The 20,993-nt window shown below is 37.8% G+C and overlaps 1 protein-coding gene across 2 annotated transcripts; it reads left to right on the top strand.

Moving 5' to 3' along the window:
* Positions 1–1,952: 1,952 nt before the first annotated feature.
* On the top strand, positions 1,953–12,735 carry LOC132101195 (dual specificity protein phosphatase 8-like). Of its 2 annotated transcripts, none has more exons than XM_059505930.1 (5): positions 1,953–2,475; positions 7,302–7,468; positions 8,026–8,185; positions 8,430–8,553; positions 10,782–12,735. In XM_059505930.1, the coding sequence occupies exons 1-5, from the start codon at positions 2,409–2,411 to the stop codon at positions 11,842–11,844; spliced, it is 1,581 nt and encodes a 526-aa protein (XP_059361913.1). In that variant the 5' UTR covers positions 1,953–2,408; the 3' UTR covers positions 11,845–12,735. The 2 variants fall into 2 exon arrangements, with proteins under 2 accessions (XP_059361913.1, XP_059361914.1); XM_059505931.1 differs by lacking the exon at positions 1,953–2,475 and adding an exon at positions 4,531–4,708.
* Positions 12,736–20,993: the final 8,258 nt, after the last annotated feature.

Genomic DNA, 20,993 nt, shown 5'->3' with positions numbered 1-20,993 from the left:
TTAAAGCACTGCAGTCACACACACACACACACACACACACACACACACATAACTATGGACACACAGAAACGTGCAGGGCGGTAAGCGAAAAGCCCCTCAATTAAAACTGGTACATGAACTTCAGCTTCTAATTAGATTTCTCCAGTTTCACTGATCTGGCAACCTGTGCAACCCTGAAACATGTCCCTGCTCCACTGCAGCCAGCCAACAGAGAGACTCAGTGAACAACAAACAAACAACACTGAAAGGGACAGTCCAGCCACAACACATCGTTCTGTCCTCATTTATTCACCTTTGTGTCGCTCCAAACCTGTAGGAGGAACGAAAAAGAAGACATTTTGAAGAATTCTGGTAACCAAGCAACTTTGGATCACATTGACTTTTACTGTATGAAAATAATAATAATAATAAAAATAATATCTTATTTTGCCATCAAATAAAGATGAATATATGATGAAAATATTCTAGTTTTGGCATGAACTATCACTAGTTAAGGTTCAGTCACATTAAGCCACTGTTCAGTGAATGTTTCACAACAGTTTCAAGTTGTTCACCAAACTCAGCACACCGAGCAACAGAAGTTTGAAGTGACTTCATACATCACTTTATCATCAACAATTAACAATGGAGCTTTTTTTGTATGCTAAATTTAGCTAATGGGATTGCACCTTTATGCCACAGTTTAACGAAGGTATTATCACTTGTAGTTAATTTCTCACTCGCACACAAAAACTATTCAGTGTTCCTCAAAATGAACAAAAACACTCAAATGCTCAGAATATGATGCAAACCTGCAATAATTAAATATTAAAGGACACAAACCATTTTCTGAAACAATGTCTTTGCTGCTGATCTTCAACAATCCAATTCAACTATACAAATACATTTACATTTCCTTTAGGCTGAGGTGTATTTATTTCACTTTTGGTGTAAAATGGCTTTTGCATTTTGCAACTTTTTATATTAAAACCGACATGCAAGCCAGGCCCAGATGAGAAAAAGTAACACATAAGTAACGTAATGCATTACTTTCCATATAAAGTAACTAGCAAAATCAGTTAAAGAAAGTAACAAAATATACTGCATTATTTTTAAAAGTGACTTTCCCAACACTGCTATATATATATATATATATATATATAAATGGACACTTCATGGCTTCTTACTATTTTATCACGATGTTGGAATTTTTTTTTTTTTTTCTGTGAAACTTTGCCGAGATTTTACCAAAGTAACTGCATCAATATTCTGCAAAGTTTGTAGCACTTTAGGTATTTTTACATATGCATCTGTTGTAGAGAAATAGACAAATAATGGATTCATCCATTCTGACATCAGGAGGAAGTAGATTGATTGGCATTTAACCTTTTTTATGCTGCAGTTTAACCAGGTTTTTAGCACTTTCAGTATGTTGGCATGCATCTGTCACAGATTCTATCTCTTCCATCATGATGACAGCATGGATGATCAATGGCCATTATATGACAAAGAACCTTATTTGACCCCAAAAAAAAACACCATATAACTAAGCTTTTAGCACTTTATGCGTTTTTGCATATGCATCTGTCATAGAGAAAAGGACATGTGTCCCTGCAGCACAAAAGCAGTCACAAGTAGAACAGCTATATTTGTAGTAATATCCAACAATAAGCTTCATTTTTTTTTATTAGCAATATGCATTGCTAATGACTTCATTAGGATAATATTAAAGGCGATTTTCTCAATATTTCGATTTTTTTTTTTTTTTTATTGACCCTTATGACTGGTTTTGTGGTCCAGGGTCACATATAATGGATTGGCTCTATCTATCTCATCATGATATGATTATGCATGATTAACGGCTAATGATTGATGGATGACGTCATCCGTTATTAATTCCAGGACAAACTGTTCTTCTGTTGAAGCGCTATAGGCTATCCGTCAACACGGACTTCCCAGTGACAGGACACAGATCATGCACGTGATGATGAGCTGCTACATAAGAAACGACTATGACTGTATAGTAAGCAGAAGGGTCACTCGAAAGCAACTAGGGCTCGTTTGTTGATTGCGAACACACACACTGCGTCTGCGCGCACCGAGACGCTCTTCCCCATCGGTGGCCGCATAGTTGTGTGATGAGTCAGGAATGTGGTTGCATGCCTTACACATGAGCTATTACTGAACACAGGCCCCAGTAGAGCACAGCCAGTGCGCTCATTCACAGACGGGAGGGAGCGCGCGCGAGAGAGGGAGGAGGCTCAACAATAGAGAGCAGGAGCGCGCAGAGCCAGAGTCAGAAGCGAAGAGACGCGCCAGATGAAACATCTCCTCCTCTGATCCGTGTCCAGCGCTCGTCTGAGCTCCGAGGGGACTGTGGAGGTCTTCTGCGCGTTGACTTGGGGATCCCTCCTCCGCTGTGGACAGACATGCACGAGAGCGAGATGAGGCTGAAGATGCGCGTGAGGCGCATCAAGGAAGGGCGAGATCTGAGAGGTGAGCAGGACACTGAGCGCGCGCGTGGGGGATTTAGAGACACGGAGGGATTTTGCATGCACTTGCGTGATTCATTTCCATTTCATTTTTTTAATTATTATTCTTATACCTTGCCACTCTGTTAGGGGAAGAGTATCAGGCTGGGTGCATAATTGCTTTACAGTATGCGTGCATATGCAAGTGTATGTCTCACTCACTCTGTGTTATTGCATCTCTCTGACCTGCTTCTTATGTTTGGACATTGATGACAAGTTGCTTCGGGGGGTGCAGTCGATTTTTAGTTACCTGATATCGTGAGTTTCAATCTTTGACAATCTGAATAAACAAAATATCGAATGCATTGTTTATTATGAGCAAAGTGAAAGTGAATGCAAACAAGAATATCATTTAAATTATATATATATATATATATATATATATATATATATATATATATATATATATATAATTAAAAGTTTAGTTTAATTTGATATACTTAAAATCAAATAAGTATTTATTATACTTAAATGAAATATTATTTAAAATAAACATCAACAATAAACAACGTGTTTTTTAAGTACTTTACGTTATAAAACGGGTTTGTTTGTGTACTGTATAAGATGAAATAGAAACTGTCTTCAATGTTTTATGAATAGTATTTGAGTTTTCAATATTGATAAATATTGATAAATATTTCAAATGAAACCTTTGGGTCTTTAGTGTGTGATATTCAAGGAGCTTGTCCCAAATGATGAGGTAATGCCATCTGTTTCGGTGCAGCATCTTCTCTCACATATCAGATTTAGGGACATTGCAGGACAAAAGTTCAGGTGGAGATTTGCAATACTGTTTTTATGCAGATTTTAACTGCCTTCAATGTATTGTGCGCTGACATCAACAGCAGAAGTACAGTATTGTGAGATCTGAAATATGACATAGTGTCATTCCATCAATCTCAATGTGCCTGAACTTGCTGGAGTATCATGTCCTCTTTGACAAATATAGCAGTCTTGTTGTAAGCTCCAGCTAAGCAAAGCCCTAAGTACTACAGATCTGTCTTTAGTCCTCACACACTCACATAATACACATTGTTCATTTTTGATTTCATTTCAAAAAGCGCAGATACAACTCTGCTTTTGTTCTATAAAAAAATACAATCTGCACAAAACAAAATGCATTTATCCAAAGCAACTTACAAAAGGGAGTAAAAAAAGGCAGGTTTATTAGACAACTATATTAGGATCACGCCAGTATAAACTCTGAAAGTGGGGATTGTTTTACTCAACCACTGAGTTTTCCAGTCTGGAAGTGTAACTCCTGCGCACCATGTGGAGCGCTGAGGATATTTTTGGGTACTGATATCATCGAGATCTCTCTGCTCACCAGAGAGGGGATCTACGCTGCTTTTTTCCTAACTCTTAATTCAGAAGCTGTATTATTTCAAACCAGATGTTCAGAAAAACCAAATCACATTGTTGTGGATCTTGCCACTAAGTCGCTTGAGGTTCACTGCTGTTCTTTTTCAGTGTTTGTCTTGTTTTTAGTGCAAAAAACGAAGCATTATTAATTACAAATTAATTTAATGTAGGTGCACAGTGACTTAAGAAGTCCTGTTTTCTTAGAAACGGATCAAAATGAAGTCAGTCTATGCTTAAAACAAGAACCAAATATCTGCCAAAACAGACATTTTTTCTGACCCCCACTTTCATATATTTGGTCCTGAACTGACTTAATTTTGATCCCTTTCTCAGAAAACAAGACTTCTTCAGTCGTTTTGCTTCTCAAGTAAATGTAACATCTAAAATATAAAAAAAAAATCATACTGGAAAATGACAGAAATATTGGTAAATGTATTATTCATACACGCAAAATCAAGATTATTTAGATTAAAAAATATATATTATTATTAAATTTTTTTATAATTCTATACTTCTATATTGGTTATATTTTATGAATGTGTGTGTGTGTGTGTATTTATGTATTTTATTTTTAATTTTTTGTATTAATTTTTAATTCACTTACACTCAAATCAGATTTTTCAATGTAAGCACTTTCTGAAAGTTTTGTAATTCATGCAAAACACGATGGTTGCTTGGAACACTGAATGTGTGTTAAACCTACACTAAAATCAATAATGAAGTCATTTTTATCTCGGCGAGCCACATGTCATGCAGCCCTCAGAGCGGATTGGCTCCGGCTGTCTGTCCGCAGTAGGACACGCTGACATCATGCCTGTGGAATGTCAGCCAACCAGGTCTGCACTAATTCAGTCAATGCAATGTCTGCTCGCCTCCTATTTCTCTGTCATGCTTTTCTTTTTCTGCATGGCCCGGAGACTGATTTCACTTTGGCTTGTGATGTCATAAAGCAGGCTACTCAGTCATGGGATGTTAAAACCTCGTGTCAGAGCATGTCCGAGCACCGGGTCAAAACCTCTGGGGTGCATATGTGAGCCGAGACGGCTCTTTGGCCACCCGCGTGCAGAGCGATGATGTCATCCTGCTTGGCGGCTGCTTTTCATAGCTGGAAACAGACAGCCCTTGAGCTGGGCCTTAAAGGGCCAGGTGCTGCTTTAAAACAAAGCATGTAGCTGATTTGAATATTCAGCTTGCACTTTTATGAAGTCAAAACTCACGGAGTGACTGGTTTGAAACAGCTTCCTGGTAGTTTGGTGAAATCTTGGCATGAAGTCAATGGCCTGAGTTACACCGGTGTGAATCGAGTAACACTGACACTTCTTTCCGTGACAAGAGCGGGTAATGATGTCATTTGTGACTCACACAAAAAGGTATTTTAAACAGGTTTGTTTGGTTTGACTCACATAACATATCGAATGGCCTTGCCGAGTGATGTCATGTGAACATCACACTGAAAGGTCAGAACTCTTTCTCTGCTGTGAACTGGGTTAGTAAATGTTGAATCGAATGAAGTATGAATAATTGCCTTCTCCAGCCACATGCATTACTTAATGCAGATGATTGCATCTGCTTTTATTGCCTGTTTACAAATGTTTCGCTTCTTCTGTAGCTATTTTGTTTCTCAATCTCTCCCTGTTTCGTAACAGTCCTTCTCCAGCTTGATTTGCATGTTCCTGTATGTCTCAGGCAAACTCAAACACTAATTCAGAGTGATGATGTCATTGCCCCATCTGAGGTATCATGTCTCAGATGTTTAGCTGAGCGAGGACTGATTCCAAATCAGCAGTTCCTTTTTTCTTCATTAGGGATCCCAGAATAGTTGCAGATGGAATTAAGCCATTGGCAAAGTCTGGTACAATGCATTGCATAGAAAATAGTTTTGTTAAAATAGTGTGCATGGTCCAAACATATAATAACAAACTAATACATAAATAATACTGAGGCCAGAAAATGAGTGGGCAAGTGTTAAGCAGGTCACTTTTTTTTTTTTTTTTACTTTTATGCGAACAATTTTAATCACGTGTATAATATATGAGTTTTATAGATGTGTAAAATGTTGTCAATGTGTTTTGGAATTATATGTATTGTGTAGAATGTATTTAAAAGTGTTATACAAAAAGCAGTTTTTTTTCTAATTTGAGCACATTGGCATTTAACATCCAAAACTCCATAATATTGCTTTTTGGGGGTCCTTAGCAATAAAATGCTTACATTTCTCTACTAAAATTAGACTAAAGTCCCGATCGCACCAAGAACACAACTTTATCAGTGTCCACAGCAATGCACGATGACGTTCTTTTTATTATAAGCTTAAGCAGCAGTTTTGTCGTCTGTTGCTTTGAGTGCTTGAGCTCTTTAAATCAGGATGGATTCTGATTGGTTGTCAGTGTTTTTATTGTTCATAAAATCTTTCTGAAAGTAGCTTTAACAATATCATTCCTCTGTGCCGTTTATCGTTATACAGCAGACTCACTATCCTTTAAAACTATGTCTTATTTATATCATTATATTCATGGTCCTCGGTGTGAAGGGGACTTTAGAAGCTGGAATCATTCACCATGAAAGTGTGTGAGACCGTGGGTTGGGTGAGCGCTCTGGTTGGGTGTCAGTGTTCCCGCTGTGTGATGCTGGTCACAGGGAGAGGAGATGAGATCATTCAGGAAACAGGAGACCGGAGAACCAGACACATGCAGACCATTGCTTTTCTCATTTCCTTTTCAAAGAGGAGCTTAGCCACTCTTGCAACCCAGCAGTAGTGTCGACCGATGCTCCAGCTCATGCTATAGTGTTGGTTTGGAAATGTAATAGGTTTACCCTGCTTGTGATGTACAAGTAGTTATTAAAGTAATCTGATTACATTTGATTACTTTTATACATTTCTCAAGGATGTTTCAATTGTCAGTCATTGTCAAGCATTGAAAGCAGGCAGGGTTAACCAGACTGATACGGTCAGATTAAAAAAAAAAATTATAAATAAATTTTTTAATTAACTTACGTTATTCCGTTACATGTAATTAGTTGCTCCCCAGCACTGCAAACTGGCTTGCTTGGGTGAAAAAAACCAAACATGGGTTCAGAGAGTGAAAAAACAATACCACAAAAGATTTCTTCATCCTGGCGGAGGCTCATCCACTGTGCACTAAGTGTACTGGATAATATTCTAGTGCAAGAATTGAACCGACAGGATGTTTCTGCTGTGGCGGAAGGGCTTCTTGGCCCCTGTGGAGTTAGTGTTTGGGGTTCATGTGTAATTCAGTCGGTTAGGATGTTTGGAAACCCCCTTCATTGTTACTATTATTCCATTCTTACTGTAAGTAATTGAGTTTGTAGGAACAATGTACGTACACATGATATTGTATGGTCTCTGTGTGAATCATATCCGAACATATTCATCCTAAAACAGTTCTTTTCTGCTCTGTACTCTTTCAGGTGGCTTTGCAGCTTTCTCTTCCTGTTTTCCTGACCTGTGTGAGAGTAAACCAGCCACTCTTCTGCCTCTCAGCCTGTCTCAACCCTGTTTACCTGTGGCCAACATCGGTCTCACCTGCATCCTGCCCCACCTGTACTTGGGCTCCCAGAGAGACGTCCTCAATAAGGTTGGTGGACCTCAAGAATTAAAATAAAATAAAATAAAAAAAATAAGTTGTATAACTATTGCATACAGACCCCTTGAATATCGTCACATCAAATAAATGCTTTCAGTTTCTAGCACTCAATAATTCCTGTGGTGAAGACATAACATATTCATGAGGCATGATCAGATAACCAGAAATAGTTTTCTTTTACCTGGAGGGTGTTTGTGCATACCTTGGAACAACTGAATTGCAGTGTGTCTCATCACTTACTTAGATAACAGGCAGCTGAATGCATTCCGGGAAAATACTTTCATTAATGTTGGGTTGACTTAAATGTTAGCCCTGTCAAGTTGACATGAGACTCACCAACAAAACATTTTTTTTTTATTACTTTTTTTTGACAGATTATCTCTCTACATATTTCTCATTTACAATAGCTTTAGGATGCGTGACAGACTCACTTATACAACCGGAATCTGATCAAGGAAAATGGTGGATTCCCTTTCCACCCCAGTTCTATCTTATTTGGAATTGGTCTGTTTGTACAAATTTCTTCAAAAACATCCATCTTTTCACAGGAACTGATGACTCAGAATGGAATCACCTACGTTCTAAATGCCAGCAACACCTGCCCCAAACCTGACTTCATCAGCGACAACCACTTCATGCGCATTCCCATCAACGACAGCTACTGTGAGAAGCTGCTTCCTTGGCTGGAAAAAACCAACGAGTTCATAGGTAAGAACATCAGACTTTGTGGTTTGCTGAATGGATAGTGGAGTATTCTAGAAGCAAGCTTGTAAGACGGTAGAGACCTGTGAGTTTAGGGGCTTGGTTAACCTGAGCCATCTGTGCACCAGCTTTTGAGGGAGGTATGAGTGATGTCAGCGTTCGAGGTGGGCGAGTGAGATGACCTCATGCTTGGTGTGCAGTTTAACAGTGGAACTGCTTTTGACTGGTTTGCTATTGTCTCTGTCCACAGACAAAGCCAAGGTGTCAAACTGCAGAGTCATCGTCCACTGCTTGGCTGGCATATCCCGCTCTGCAACTATTGCCATTGCCTACATCATGAAAACTATGGGCCTGTCTTCAGATGATGCCTACAGGTAACTGCAGCTCTTTGGATGTTCAGATGCTCTATGGACTGATAGACCAAGCCTAGACCAAGTTCTAAGTTTGTTAGGTTCCAGTCTAGTTGGTGGAACAACATAGTCATGTGTGAACCTGGACCACAAAACCAGTCATAAGGGTCAATTTTTTGACAATAAACAAGCTTTCCATTGATATATGGTTTGTTAGGATATGAATATATTTGGCCGAGATACAACTATTTGAATCTGAATTTGTTTGAATCTGAGGGTGCAAATCGCCTTTAAAGTTGTCCAGAAGAAATTCTTAGCAATGCATAGTACTAATCAAAAATTAAGTTTTGTTATATTTACGTTAGGACATTTACAAAATATCTTCATGGAACATGATCTTTATTTAATATCCTAATGTTTTTGACATAAAAGAAAAATGTATAATTTTGACCCATACAATGTATTGTTGGCTATTGCTACAAATATACCTGTGATACTGATGACTGCTTTTGTGGTGCAGGGTCACATATTGTCCACCAACCAAAAATGCTGATTAGTCACGAAGCCTGGCAGGAACATCAGCATCCCATAATGGGGACCTTCCCAGTTGAAAAAAAAACAGCATATGTTTGTTAGCTGGTATAAGCTGGCCCTTAGTTGGTCCTTAACTGGTCATGAACTGGTTTAAGATGACCCTACCCTTATGAAACAAAAATATATTGCAGTATATTGGAAAATATCATGTAATATATTAGGCATATATTCTTATATATATTTATTTTTTCCAATATATTGCAATATATTGAAAGCGGCAATCATTTGTATATTTTGCAATATATTATATATATATTGCAATTTGGAATTTGGGAAGCTGGGTAAGCAGTCCAGTTTCTCTGGCAGCATGGAGGTCATCGAGGTATCCTGACAAAGATGACAATCTAACTCCAGGAAAAGCTGTTTATTTATTACAGAGTTCTGTTGTTAAAGAGCTTTGCATCTAAGAGAGACTCGTGTCTGATGCCTTTTTCAAACTAGGGTTGAAACGGTGTAGTTTAGGTGTACAAGGATACACTAAAGACGCTGTCCATTCGGTTTTGCAAAAGGCCAAGTCTCTGGTATGCTGCTGGACTACAAGAGATTTTAAGGAGCTTATAGACTATGACATGCACTCACACCAAAGACCTCACAGAGTGACATTTTTCTGGCATGTCATCTTATGGTACACTCAAAATGAAGGAGCACGATGGAGGATATCCTTCTAGCATGACCACATCAAGACACTAAACATGAAAGAATGAATCAAATGAGTGTGTCTATGCTGATTTTGATGCAAATTAGGGCAGTCACACTTAACAGTGGCTTTTGAGGAGGGACTGTATGTATGCCCAACTTTGAGAAGATGTAATTGCTGTGTGATGTTTATTTTTTTGTCATTGCCCAATGTTCTATTTAGCTATAAATTGAGTAAATAAGGGCAGTTGCATTCAATAATTTCACTTTTCAGTGTTATACTTTTTATCAACAGTGTAATAAAAGAATGGAAATATGAAGTGTATGTTCGAGCTGAGATACTCTCAGACCTACTACTGTGCACTGAGCATGCTCAGAATGGCTGGCTACCTACAGACAGACAGACACGCTGCATCCAGCAGCACTATGTATTATATATATATATATTTATTTTTTCCAATATATTGCAATATATTGAAAGCGGCAATCATTTGTATATTTTGCAATATATTATATAATATATGCATCATCAATATATTATTAAATGTATTCAAATATATAAAATATTAGAAAATAAAAAGGGAAAATAATATATCACAATATATCACAATATATTTTAAGAAATATATTGGTAAATATATTTTCCTTTCGTAAGGGTATGCAAATAGCTCCTGCTCAGGACCATCTTATAACCAGTTTAAACCAGCTCATGATCAACTAAGGACTAGTTTAGACCAGTTGCCATGCTTCAACACATACCTAACAAGCATATACCATTTTTTTTCTACATCAGGGTCATCCAAACCACAATATTGTTTGTGTCAAATAAAATATGTTGTCTAGCTGTTGTGGTCCCAAACTTGAGATAAACTTAACAAGCTTAATCAGCAAACCTCCACTGGTTTACCAGCTAGATCAAGACCAGACCAGCAACTGCATAAATGTCTCTAGACTTGGCTAAAAACAGAAAACCATGAATTTTGGCATCCAATTGAATTTGTTCATGTCTGACGTTTCTGTAGGTTTGTGAAGGACCGTCGGCCATCAATATCTCCAAACTTCAACTTCTTGGGTCAGCTGCTGGAGTTCGAGAGAGGCTTGCAGATGAAGAAGGGTCTACCCTGTGACCCTATGAGGTTAGCAGGGAAGCCGAGTAAAGAGGTGGCAGAGGTTCGAAAGATGGAGAGCGATCGCTGCGACCAGCGGACTCCACAAGCTGCAGAGTTCACCCTAAAGCCTCCATCACCTACCTCGCTGCAGAAAGACCTAAGCTCCCTTCACCTGTCCACCGACCAAATCCTTCAAACCAAACGGCTCAAGTGCTCCTTCTCCCTTGACATCAAGTCTGTCTACTTTTCGAACCAAAACCAGCAATCTTCTCCCAACTCCTCATCGGATTTGGAAAATATGCCCAAACTCTGCAGCCTTGACAGTCTGCAAGTATGCAAGTACCCTTCAACGATGAACCACCCTAGCCCTACGGAGTCACAGTGTACTGACATGACTAGCAAGTCCAGGATGAGCCAGCAAAGTGAGAGGTGGGAAAATGGTGGCTTGGAGAGGTTAACTCTTTCGCTCCAACTGAAGCAGGGCAACTGTGGGCCAAGACCCCAGGATCCCATTTGCAAGACCAACTTGGAGGTGCCTTCTATCCTCAGCTTGCCGCTGGGTACATCTGCTTCTTGGACCATGCATAGAGGCTCGAATGAAGCCACCACCCCAATCACACCCACGGGTGACTGCCCTTGGTTCTTGGGCACTAATTTGACACCATCTGGAACAGGGAGCTCCGTGCACTTTGGCAGTGGTCCTGCCTGCACGGCTTACAGTTGCAGTGGCCAAGCTGGCAACTCCAAACCCAGAGACAAAATGCCGGAGCCGCTGGACTTTCAAAGACACAGTTGGCTCGAGGACGGGAAAGCAGTAGTGTGCAGTGTATCACAAGTGGACACGAAGTACAAGCGCCGCAGCTGCCAGATGGAGTTCGAAGAGATTATTAACACAACTCAAAGCGGCGAGGAATTTGGGAAGCTGGGTAAGCAGTCCAGTTTCTCTGGCAGCATGGAGGTCATCGAGGTATCCTGACAAAGATGACAATCTAACTCCAGGAAAAGCTGTTTATTTATTACAGAGTTCTGTTGTTAAAGAGCTTTGCATCTAAGAGAGACTCGTGTCTGATGCCTTTTTCAAACTAGGGTTGAAACGGTGTAGTTTAGGTGTACAAGGATACACTAAAGACGCTGTCCATTCGGTTTTGCAAAAGGCCAAGTCTCTGGTATGCTGCTGGACTACAAGAGATTTTAAGGAGCTTATAGACTATGACATGCACTCACACCAAAGACCTCACAGAGTGACATTTTTCTGGCATGTCATCTTATGGTACACTCAAAATGAAGGAGCACGATGGAGGATATCCTTCTAGCATGACCACATCAAGACACTAAACATGAAAGAATGAATCAAATGAGTGTGTCTATGCTGATTTTGATGCAAATTAGGGCAGTCACACTTAACAGTGGCTTTTGAGGAGGGACTGTATGTATGCCCAACTTTGAGAAGATGTAATTGCTGTGTGATGTTTATTTTTTTGTCATTGCCCAATGTTCTATTTAGCTATAAATTGAGTAAATAAGGGCAGTTGCATTCAATAATTTCACTTTTCAGTGTTATACTTTTTATCAACAGTGTAATAAAAGAATGGAAATATGAAGTGTATGTTCGAGCTGAGATACTCTCAGACCTACTACTGTGCACTGAGCATGCTCAGAATGGCTGGCTACCTACAGACAGACAGACACGCTGCATCCAGCAGCACTATGTATTACGCTGTAAATCTAGACAGATTTACAGTACATGTATATGTAAAATAAATGTACTTCAACTTAAATGGTCTATTTAAAGTTTCATGCATTTTCGCTTTAATTTATTGTATGGGATTCATTCTGGCAATGAGCAATAATATATTATTTGAAAACATTTTGGTCTTTGTCTGAGTCTCTGGTGCAAATCCAACACAAACACACATTTATAGTGGCTGTTAACTACAATACACCTACACACACTCTATATGGAGACAAACTGTTGTCTTCTATTGATTTTAAATATATATAAAATATAAAAACTATAAAACGTAGATTTAATCTCTAACAAGCTAAACTTTTACAATATTAGAATAATGATAATAATAATAATAATAATAATAATAATAATAACAAAAAAACTTTATTTGCCTCTAAAACAATTTATATGTCTAATCTGTTTTTTTGATTGTCATATGTCTATTTGTAATTTTTTTTTATGGAAATCACTTTGTGACACTTGCTCTTAAAAGGTGCTATAGCAATAAGCATGACTTTCTTGCTTACCTTTAAAAAAATAAAATATAATTTGAGGACATCCCTGTGTATCAAACATTTGAGGTTTTCTCAGATTTAAATTGTTGTCCTGAAGATAAATTAGAGAGAGAGAGAGAGCTAACAGGAAACATCATCAGAACGTTCTGACAAGGTTCTCTTAAAGTTATGAAGAAACATTCGTCCAGTAGCATTAATAGAACATACATTCAACATTATTTGGTCTTTAATGTGCTCCAAAATGTTTAGACATTTAAAAAAAGTTAGTACTTGCTTCAGAGTGTTCAGAGAACATTTAAACGTAACTTGTGCAAAAAAAAAATATAAAACTGAATGTTGCCTAGATGTTGACAAACCCAAGAAAAATGTGTTTATTATGTTTTAAAATAAAAATGGACACACACACATTCAGTTCACAACATATGTTATATATGAATATGATGCATACAAAATAAAAATATATATAATAAAAGTAAAAAAAAAAAAAAACATTTATTGAACTGCATCTACACTAATGCTTGACATCAAGCTGAAAAAAGACTGTGAAGGGCCAATTAAACTGAGACAAGAATACCCTACAACAGATTACAGAGCTGAGGTTCAATTCCAAATATAAAGGTTGCAATCAACATCTAAATCTAATTGTGTGTAAGTGACGTTCATTAGTAAGTGTTAGAGACTGATGTGGTGGGTGTTGCTTGGAAGAGACAGATTTGTGATGCTCTGTTATAGACTTTCCATTGAGCCACTTGACAGGCCAAGATTTGTGCTCTGTATTCTTTATGGTCAGGATCTAATTTAGGCAGTGTTCCTGTAGGAGTCCATGTAATTGTGTGTGTGTTTAATCAATGAAAAGACTTTCACATCAGTTACAGAAAATAGATTTCAGACAGCTCAGCACTAATGAACTAATGATCTGCACCTTACTGAAGCCACACACAAACACACACACACACACACACACACACACACACACACACACATACACACACACACAATAGACGCTTAAATTTACAACTGTATCTGACTGATCGAGTGGTTTAAAGTCTATGAGCCCTAATTGTCTTATGCATGCCAGATTCCTTGTTTGAGTGCAATTAGGAGAAGGACATAATGATGGGCGTATGAGAAACATAACTCACCCAAGAAGAGTATCTTCCTCTGGCTTTATTTGGCAAAGACACACTGACTAATCCACAGACTGAGAAAACACTGAGCAAGAAGAGAGTTGGCTTTTATAAATGTTCATGTTGTGTCTGTATGTATATGTATATATATATATATCGATAGTCATTTTTTAGTTACCTGATATCTTGAGTTTCAATCTTTGACTTAATTTGAATACACAAAAGATTGAATGCATTGTTTAATATGAGCAAAGTGAAAATTAATGCAAACAAGAATATCATTTAAATAAAAAGCAAATATATATACAGTATATATATATTTATTAATAAACTTCATCAGTGTTGAACAAGCTATCATTTTAAACTAGCTTTCCAAGCAACAACTTATTAAACTACAATTAAAGCTACCTTATTAAAATATTTATATATATATGTATATAAATGTGTGTGTGTGTGTGTGTGTGTGTGTGTGTGTACTTTAAATGTTAAAGGAATAGATAGTTATGTTCCTTCGTCAGGTTTGTAGAAATGTAGCATTGCATCAGTGTCTCATCAATAGATGCTCTGCAGTGAATGGGTGCCGTCAGAATGAGAGTCCAAACAGCTGATAAAAACATCACAATAATCCACAGCACTCCAGTCAAGCAGTGAACATCTGGAGAAGATGACCAAAAACAAAAAAAAAACAAAAAACACATTCAGGAGTTAGGATTCGGTTCAAACTAAAATACACATCCATAATCCATAATTTCCTCCGGTGAAAATGTGGTCTGGTCTGAATCAGGAGAGAAATACGCAGCCAAAACAGGGTTTTGGTGTATTTTGATATGGCAGACAACAGGAGATTATTAGTATGGATTATGGACTCCTGTTTCGACAAGAGGCAATGGTTTGAAGTTAAAAACATCTTAAATTATGGATGTGAGAAATGGATGTGAAAAAAAAAATAAAATAAAATAAAAATTTGACTGACATCACACTTCCAAAAAAATACAAAAATAAAATAAACTAATAGAGTAGATAAATAAAGAACTAATTGGGTAGAATCACTCCTTTGTGCTAGCTACTCCTCAACACACATTACATATTTCCAATTCACATTACATTCAAATTTCTGCAAATAAGGAAGGGGCTCTGAGATACTGCCCCCTAGTGGAGTGGATCCAGTGTGGATTACTGTGCACTGTACTGTATGCTGAGCCATGACTCATTTATTCCTTCAGCAAATCATGTCAGGGATTTCCTGTACAACAAATAAAGATATATTGATCACGTCATGTGATCTCAACACGGCGTCTCTCACCAGGAGAACTGCTCCATGTGCAATTCTAGGTTCCTGATATGACTTTACACATTTTTTTTTTTTTTTATTGAGTAAAATGTTGTTAATGAGAGAACAGCAGCTGATTTCATCTTGAACGAGCAAATGGACAATGTGTTGGCAGGCCAGTGCGTGAGAGAGCGTGTGAACAACCGATAAAGAGAACATTTGATTATATCCAGACGGGACACTGTAATGTGATCCAAGCCCTCTGAATGGAAACTGGTGAAGAACGATGATGTCATCAGGACATTTTCCCCTTTCCATGATCTAGAGCAAGTGACTAACGCCGCTTTAAAAATAAACAGCACTTCTCTTCTCATCCCACTTCTCTCTCGCTCCTCCTCTGGACTTACATAAGCAGAACACAGTGAGCTACTTTCTTTCAGCAAACACAGGCCGAGGTGTTCATGATAGATGAATACATACTTCATTCGAAGCAAATTGGTTTAAATGTCAGAATAAATAGAGATTAAACAGCTGATGGCTGATATTTTGGGAGATCTGAAATGGTCCGTGAAGCTCTGAAGGATGTGAACATGATTTGGGTCAGTTCACGGTTATCATCGTTAACTAAAATTGAAACCACAACTGTAATGTTTGTTTTCTTCTTATCTTGAGGTGAAATAAACTTTAACTGAAAAAAAAAATACATATATATTTAAATAACTAAAATACTTAAATAAATAAAACTAAATATACTAAAACCAAAAACTTAACCTACACTTACATACTTTAATATACATAAAATAAAAATAATAAAAATGACAAAAGAGACAGTGACATTACTAAAACTGTAACTAAAATGTAATTATAATATAAATAAGAGTTTAAAGTATACATCATTTGTATATGTTTTATTATTATTATTTTTTTTAGCTTTATTATATTGCATTCAGTATTAAGTATACACTGTATTAAAACTAAATAAACTAAAATAAGAAACTAAAACTTATCTTGCCCAGTAATACCAGAGACATTTATTATGAAAGTAAATATTATCATGTAGCCTAACAATTATGTTTTTCTCCCAATTTCAGATCCTGACTGGCTCTCAACTGCGCTTTAACACTTTCTAAAGTGCATCGGATTTTTCAGTTACAGCGAAGAGTGATCGTGCTTTGTTCCGTTCATAATACACGAGCAGGTAATGCAATGCTCTCTCAAGTCTCATGTCCTGTAATGGCCCTCTGCACAACAAGCAGGCTTTATGCTTTATGAATAAGTGATAGTGTTGTAGCTCGCAGCGGAGAGCAATGGTCAGCATGCGGTCAGACAAGGTCAGACAAGTTTTAGTAGATCATAAATGTCAGACCAGTCTGTGTATTGTGCTTATATTGAGAGTGAGGGCCATACTGAGTTGTGAGATGTATTTGGGCTTTTCATTCAAACATACAGTACATCTGTACATGACAATGTATAGATTGTCATCAGCTGGTGCTTTTTGTACTCTAATTAGTCATTTATCAGTATCCAGCAATGTGTGAATCAGTTTACTGTGATGTTGTTGTTGGATCTTTTTGGTCCAACAGTTTAATATTCAGCTCATCTCAAGTAATTCATTGTGTTTAGTATCAATATGTGATGGAAATAACAGTTACAGTTTTTACCAATTGCTTACACACGTTTTCAAAACTAAGTCTCATTTTCTCAAAACCGCACACACAAAATTAAAAATGCCTCCAATCTCCTTCAAAATTCAACACTGCATTCAAAATGTCATAAACACATGTCAGAATGAAGCATCTGCATCAAATGGCAAACACTTTTATAATAATACATTTTTGGATATACCATGTAAACGGTTTTAAATCCAAAGCTCTTTGGTCTTTCATAGGCTTATATCTACATTTCAAAACAATGTTCTACAGTGAAAGTAATCTGCTGAGAGGGGTAACAAGTACACTGGAAACGCCAATGCAATGTAGAAACAGAAAATATTTATAAGGCCATACATTACTGTTGTATACATTAGCATACAACAAAACTATAAACATGCATTGAATCCTAATTGCATTGTTGGCCAAAACCATATTTCTAATTGCAGTCTCTTGTACAGCTGTAAACAAGCGTCCTCGTCCTCGATGATGTCTTTGCCTTTCCACTCTGTACAGAATTCAACAGCATGATAACCATCCTCATTCATTCAATGCAGTGCAGTAAATGGATGGCTTAGAGTTACAAATGTTTATGCAATGCTATGCAGTCATACGTATTTTACAGTACATTACTATAATGCAAAAATATTAATTACGGAAATTAGATAGTTGCATACCAGTTCTCATTTCTGAAGGTTTGAATTATGGACGCCACTGTAAATCAACTCAAGTTGGGCTGGACCCTCATTGTCAAACCGTGGTTGATTACATGATCAACAAGTGTTGCCCTAATCTCATCAGAGATGGCTCTCCTTCCTTCTCTTATTATTGGTATTTGTCCTCGTTGTTTCCTGCCTCTTCCTCCTACTCCTCTTGCTCTCTGTTCATTGTTGGATGCTCCATTGTTCAAAACAGGTAATCTGACCTTTGACCTATTTATAGGCCTATCTATACTACTGTAAAGCAGTGATTGGTTAGTGATCAGTTAAGCAATTAGTGTTTGCACATGTGTGTCTGTGGGACCTGGTGAATAAGTGTAGCATTTTGACTGGTTGTGTTTGGAGAAGGAAAGCAAGGCACTTATAACTAACCTAATCCTTTAACGGATTTGGATATTAAAAGCATATTAGTATGTTATGTGTAAGCCAGGTTAAAGAGATGGGTCTTTAATCTAGATTTAAACTGCAAGAGTGTGTCTGCCTCCCAAACAATGTTAGGTAGGTTATTCCAGAGTTTAGGCGCCAAATAGGAAAAGGATCTGCCGCCCACAGTTGATTTTGATATTCTAGGTATTATCAAATTGCAGTTTTGAGAACACAGCGGACATAGAGGATTATAATGTAACAAGAGCTCATTCAAATACTGAGGTGCTAAACCATTCAGGGCTTTATAAGTAATAAGCAATATTTTAAAATCTATACAATGTTTGATAGGGAGCCAGTGCAGTGTTGACAGGACCGGGCTAATATGGTCATACTTCCTGGTTCTAGTAAGAACTCTTGCTGCTGCATTTTGGACTAGCTGTAGTTTGTTTACTAAGCGTGCAGAACAACCACCCAATAAAGCATTACAATAATCTAACCTTGAGGTCATAAATGCATGGATTAACATTTCTGCATTTGACATTGAGTGCATAGGCCGTAATTTAGATATAGTTTTGAGATGGAAAAATGCAGTTTTACAAATGATAGAAACGTGGCTTTCTAAGGAAAGATTGATATCAAATAGCACACCTAGGTTCCTAACTGATGACGAAGAATTGACAGAGCAACCATCAAGTCTAAGACAGCGTTCTAGGTTATTACAAGCAGAGTTTTTAGGTCCTATAATTAACACCTCTGTTTTTTCAGAATTTAGCAGTAAGAAATTACTCGTCATCCAGTTTTTATATCGACTATGCAATCCATTCGTTTTTCAAATTGGTGTGTTTCACCGGGCCACGAAGAAATATAGAGCTGAGTATCATCAGCATAACAGTGAAAGCTAACACCATGTTTCCTGATGATATCTCCCAAGGGTAACATATAAAGCGTGAAGAGTACCGGCCCTAGTACTGAGCCTTGAGGTGATCGATATGATACATCTTCATTCACTGCTACGAATTGATGGCGGTCATATAAGTAGGATTTACAGTTTTTTACAATCACTTTGTTACTATTTTCAGAACCTTGATGTCATTTTTCACAACTCTAGACACAAAACTCACAACCAATGATAAAAATGCACATTTTTCAAAACTCTAACCCTTTTCTCAATTGCTTGGATACAATACACATAAAACTTAGATCATTTGTTCATTCAACAAAAATCACCTGTTCAATATGACACAACTTAACATCAAAGTGCTACTATTTCAAAAGGCAATTCACACATTACATTTCAAATGAGTGTCTGTTCATTTCCTTACAATGATCTAACTATCAATTGATACAACTGCTCAAAATGATAAGTAACTGTTGCATTACTCTTAGTATGGAAACACACAAACAATCTTCCATGTTTACTGTAAATCATGAACGTTCCAAGATAACGAGATTCATTGTCACCAATTAGCGTGGAGCATGAACCAATTAGACTACAATATCCATGGATGTAGCCTAATATTTTATCATAATGCTTTATGAGACACTGTGTATATGGCCCCAAATACTGTACCACCTATTCCAACTATTTACAGTATTGACAGTACTGCACTGTATAGATGCAGGCCCTTGTAATTGATTGTCCAATTCTGCCAACTCATTACTGATGATTGAGTGCACATTGTGAAATGAGTATATAGTGAAGAGTTGATTGGGATCCAATTGCAAGAGCATAGTGATACGTAACATGGAGCCTGCAGGTGATCCAGGTCACAATGGAGGTCAAATAGTGGTGGGAGGAACACATGTTGGTCAAAGGAATGGTAGAGGACAGGTACCACTTCTGAGAGGTGGTCGTGGGCCTCGTTTGAGAGGTGTGGGGGAACGTGGTAGAGGACAGGCACCACTTCTGAGAGGTGGTCGTGGGCCTCGTTTGAGAGGTGTGGGGGAACGTGGTAGAGGACATGGCCACGGACCAAGACAGTGGCAGCAACAGCATAGTGTCCAATGAAATTCGGGCAATAGTTGTAGACCATGTCATGAATCATGGCATGACAATGACTGAGGCGGCTACAATGATACAACCAAACCTCAGAAGGTCAACCGTGGCCTCAATTATCAGAACTTTCCGCAATGAGAACCGGTAAGTTATCAGCATGCACTAAACATTATGCTACTCTCAATTGTCAAATGACTGCATACCAATGTGTATCACAGAATAGGTGATGTGACCAAGTGTCTTCTTACTCTAATGTTCCCTGTAGAATTGTGACCAGGCCAAATAGTGGAGGCAGAGGCAACATTCTAACTGACCAACAAGAGCAGGCTGTGGTCGATTTGGTTCGGGCCAGAAATTATATTCGCCTTACAGAAATTCGCCCAGCATATCTTGGACAATGAAGACATGTTCAAGAATGTGGGATCCATAAGTTTGCCGACTATTGCACGCATACTGAAAAGGCACCAGGTATCTATAAAACTACTATACCGTGTTCCTTTCGAAAGAAATGCAGACAGAGTGAAGCAAATGAGGACTGAGTATGTTCAGGTAAGTTCAGTTTCAAGATGGCTGTTGTAAAAACATTCCCAAAAATTCTACATTGTACAGTAATCTCTAAATCTCTTTCCAAAATGTATGTTTAGAGAGTGATGGAGCTGGATGCAGATGATGACCATCACAAATTCATATATTTGGATGAGGCAGGTTTTACAGTAATCTGGCCAAGACAAGGAGGAGAGGTCGGAATTTAATT

This window comes from Carassius carassius, chromosome 23 (genome assembly GCF_963082965.1).
Source record: "Carassius carassius chromosome 23, fCarCar2.1, whole genome shotgun sequence".
Taxonomy (NCBI): domain Eukaryota; kingdom Metazoa; phylum Chordata; class Actinopteri; order Cypriniformes; family Cyprinidae; genus Carassius; species Carassius carassius.
Note: the sequence above shows the minus strand (reverse complement) of the source record. Positions and strands in the feature narration are given on the sequence as shown.

Bases quoted from the DNA above. Each gene is read 5' to 3' on its own strand.
- LOC132101195 (XM_059505930.1), top strand. From the start codon at position 2,409: ATGCACGAGAGCGAGATGAGGCTGAAGATGCGCGTGAGGCGCATCAAG. The intron at 2,476-7,301 runs GTGAGCAGGACA...GTACTCTTTCAG, and splicing joins GGAAGGGCGAGATCTGAGAG to GTGGCTTTGCAGCTTTCTCT. The intron at 8,554-10,781 runs GTAACTGCAGCT...ACGTTTCTGTAG, and splicing joins TCTTCAGATGATGCCTACAG to GTTTGTGAAGGACCGTCGGC.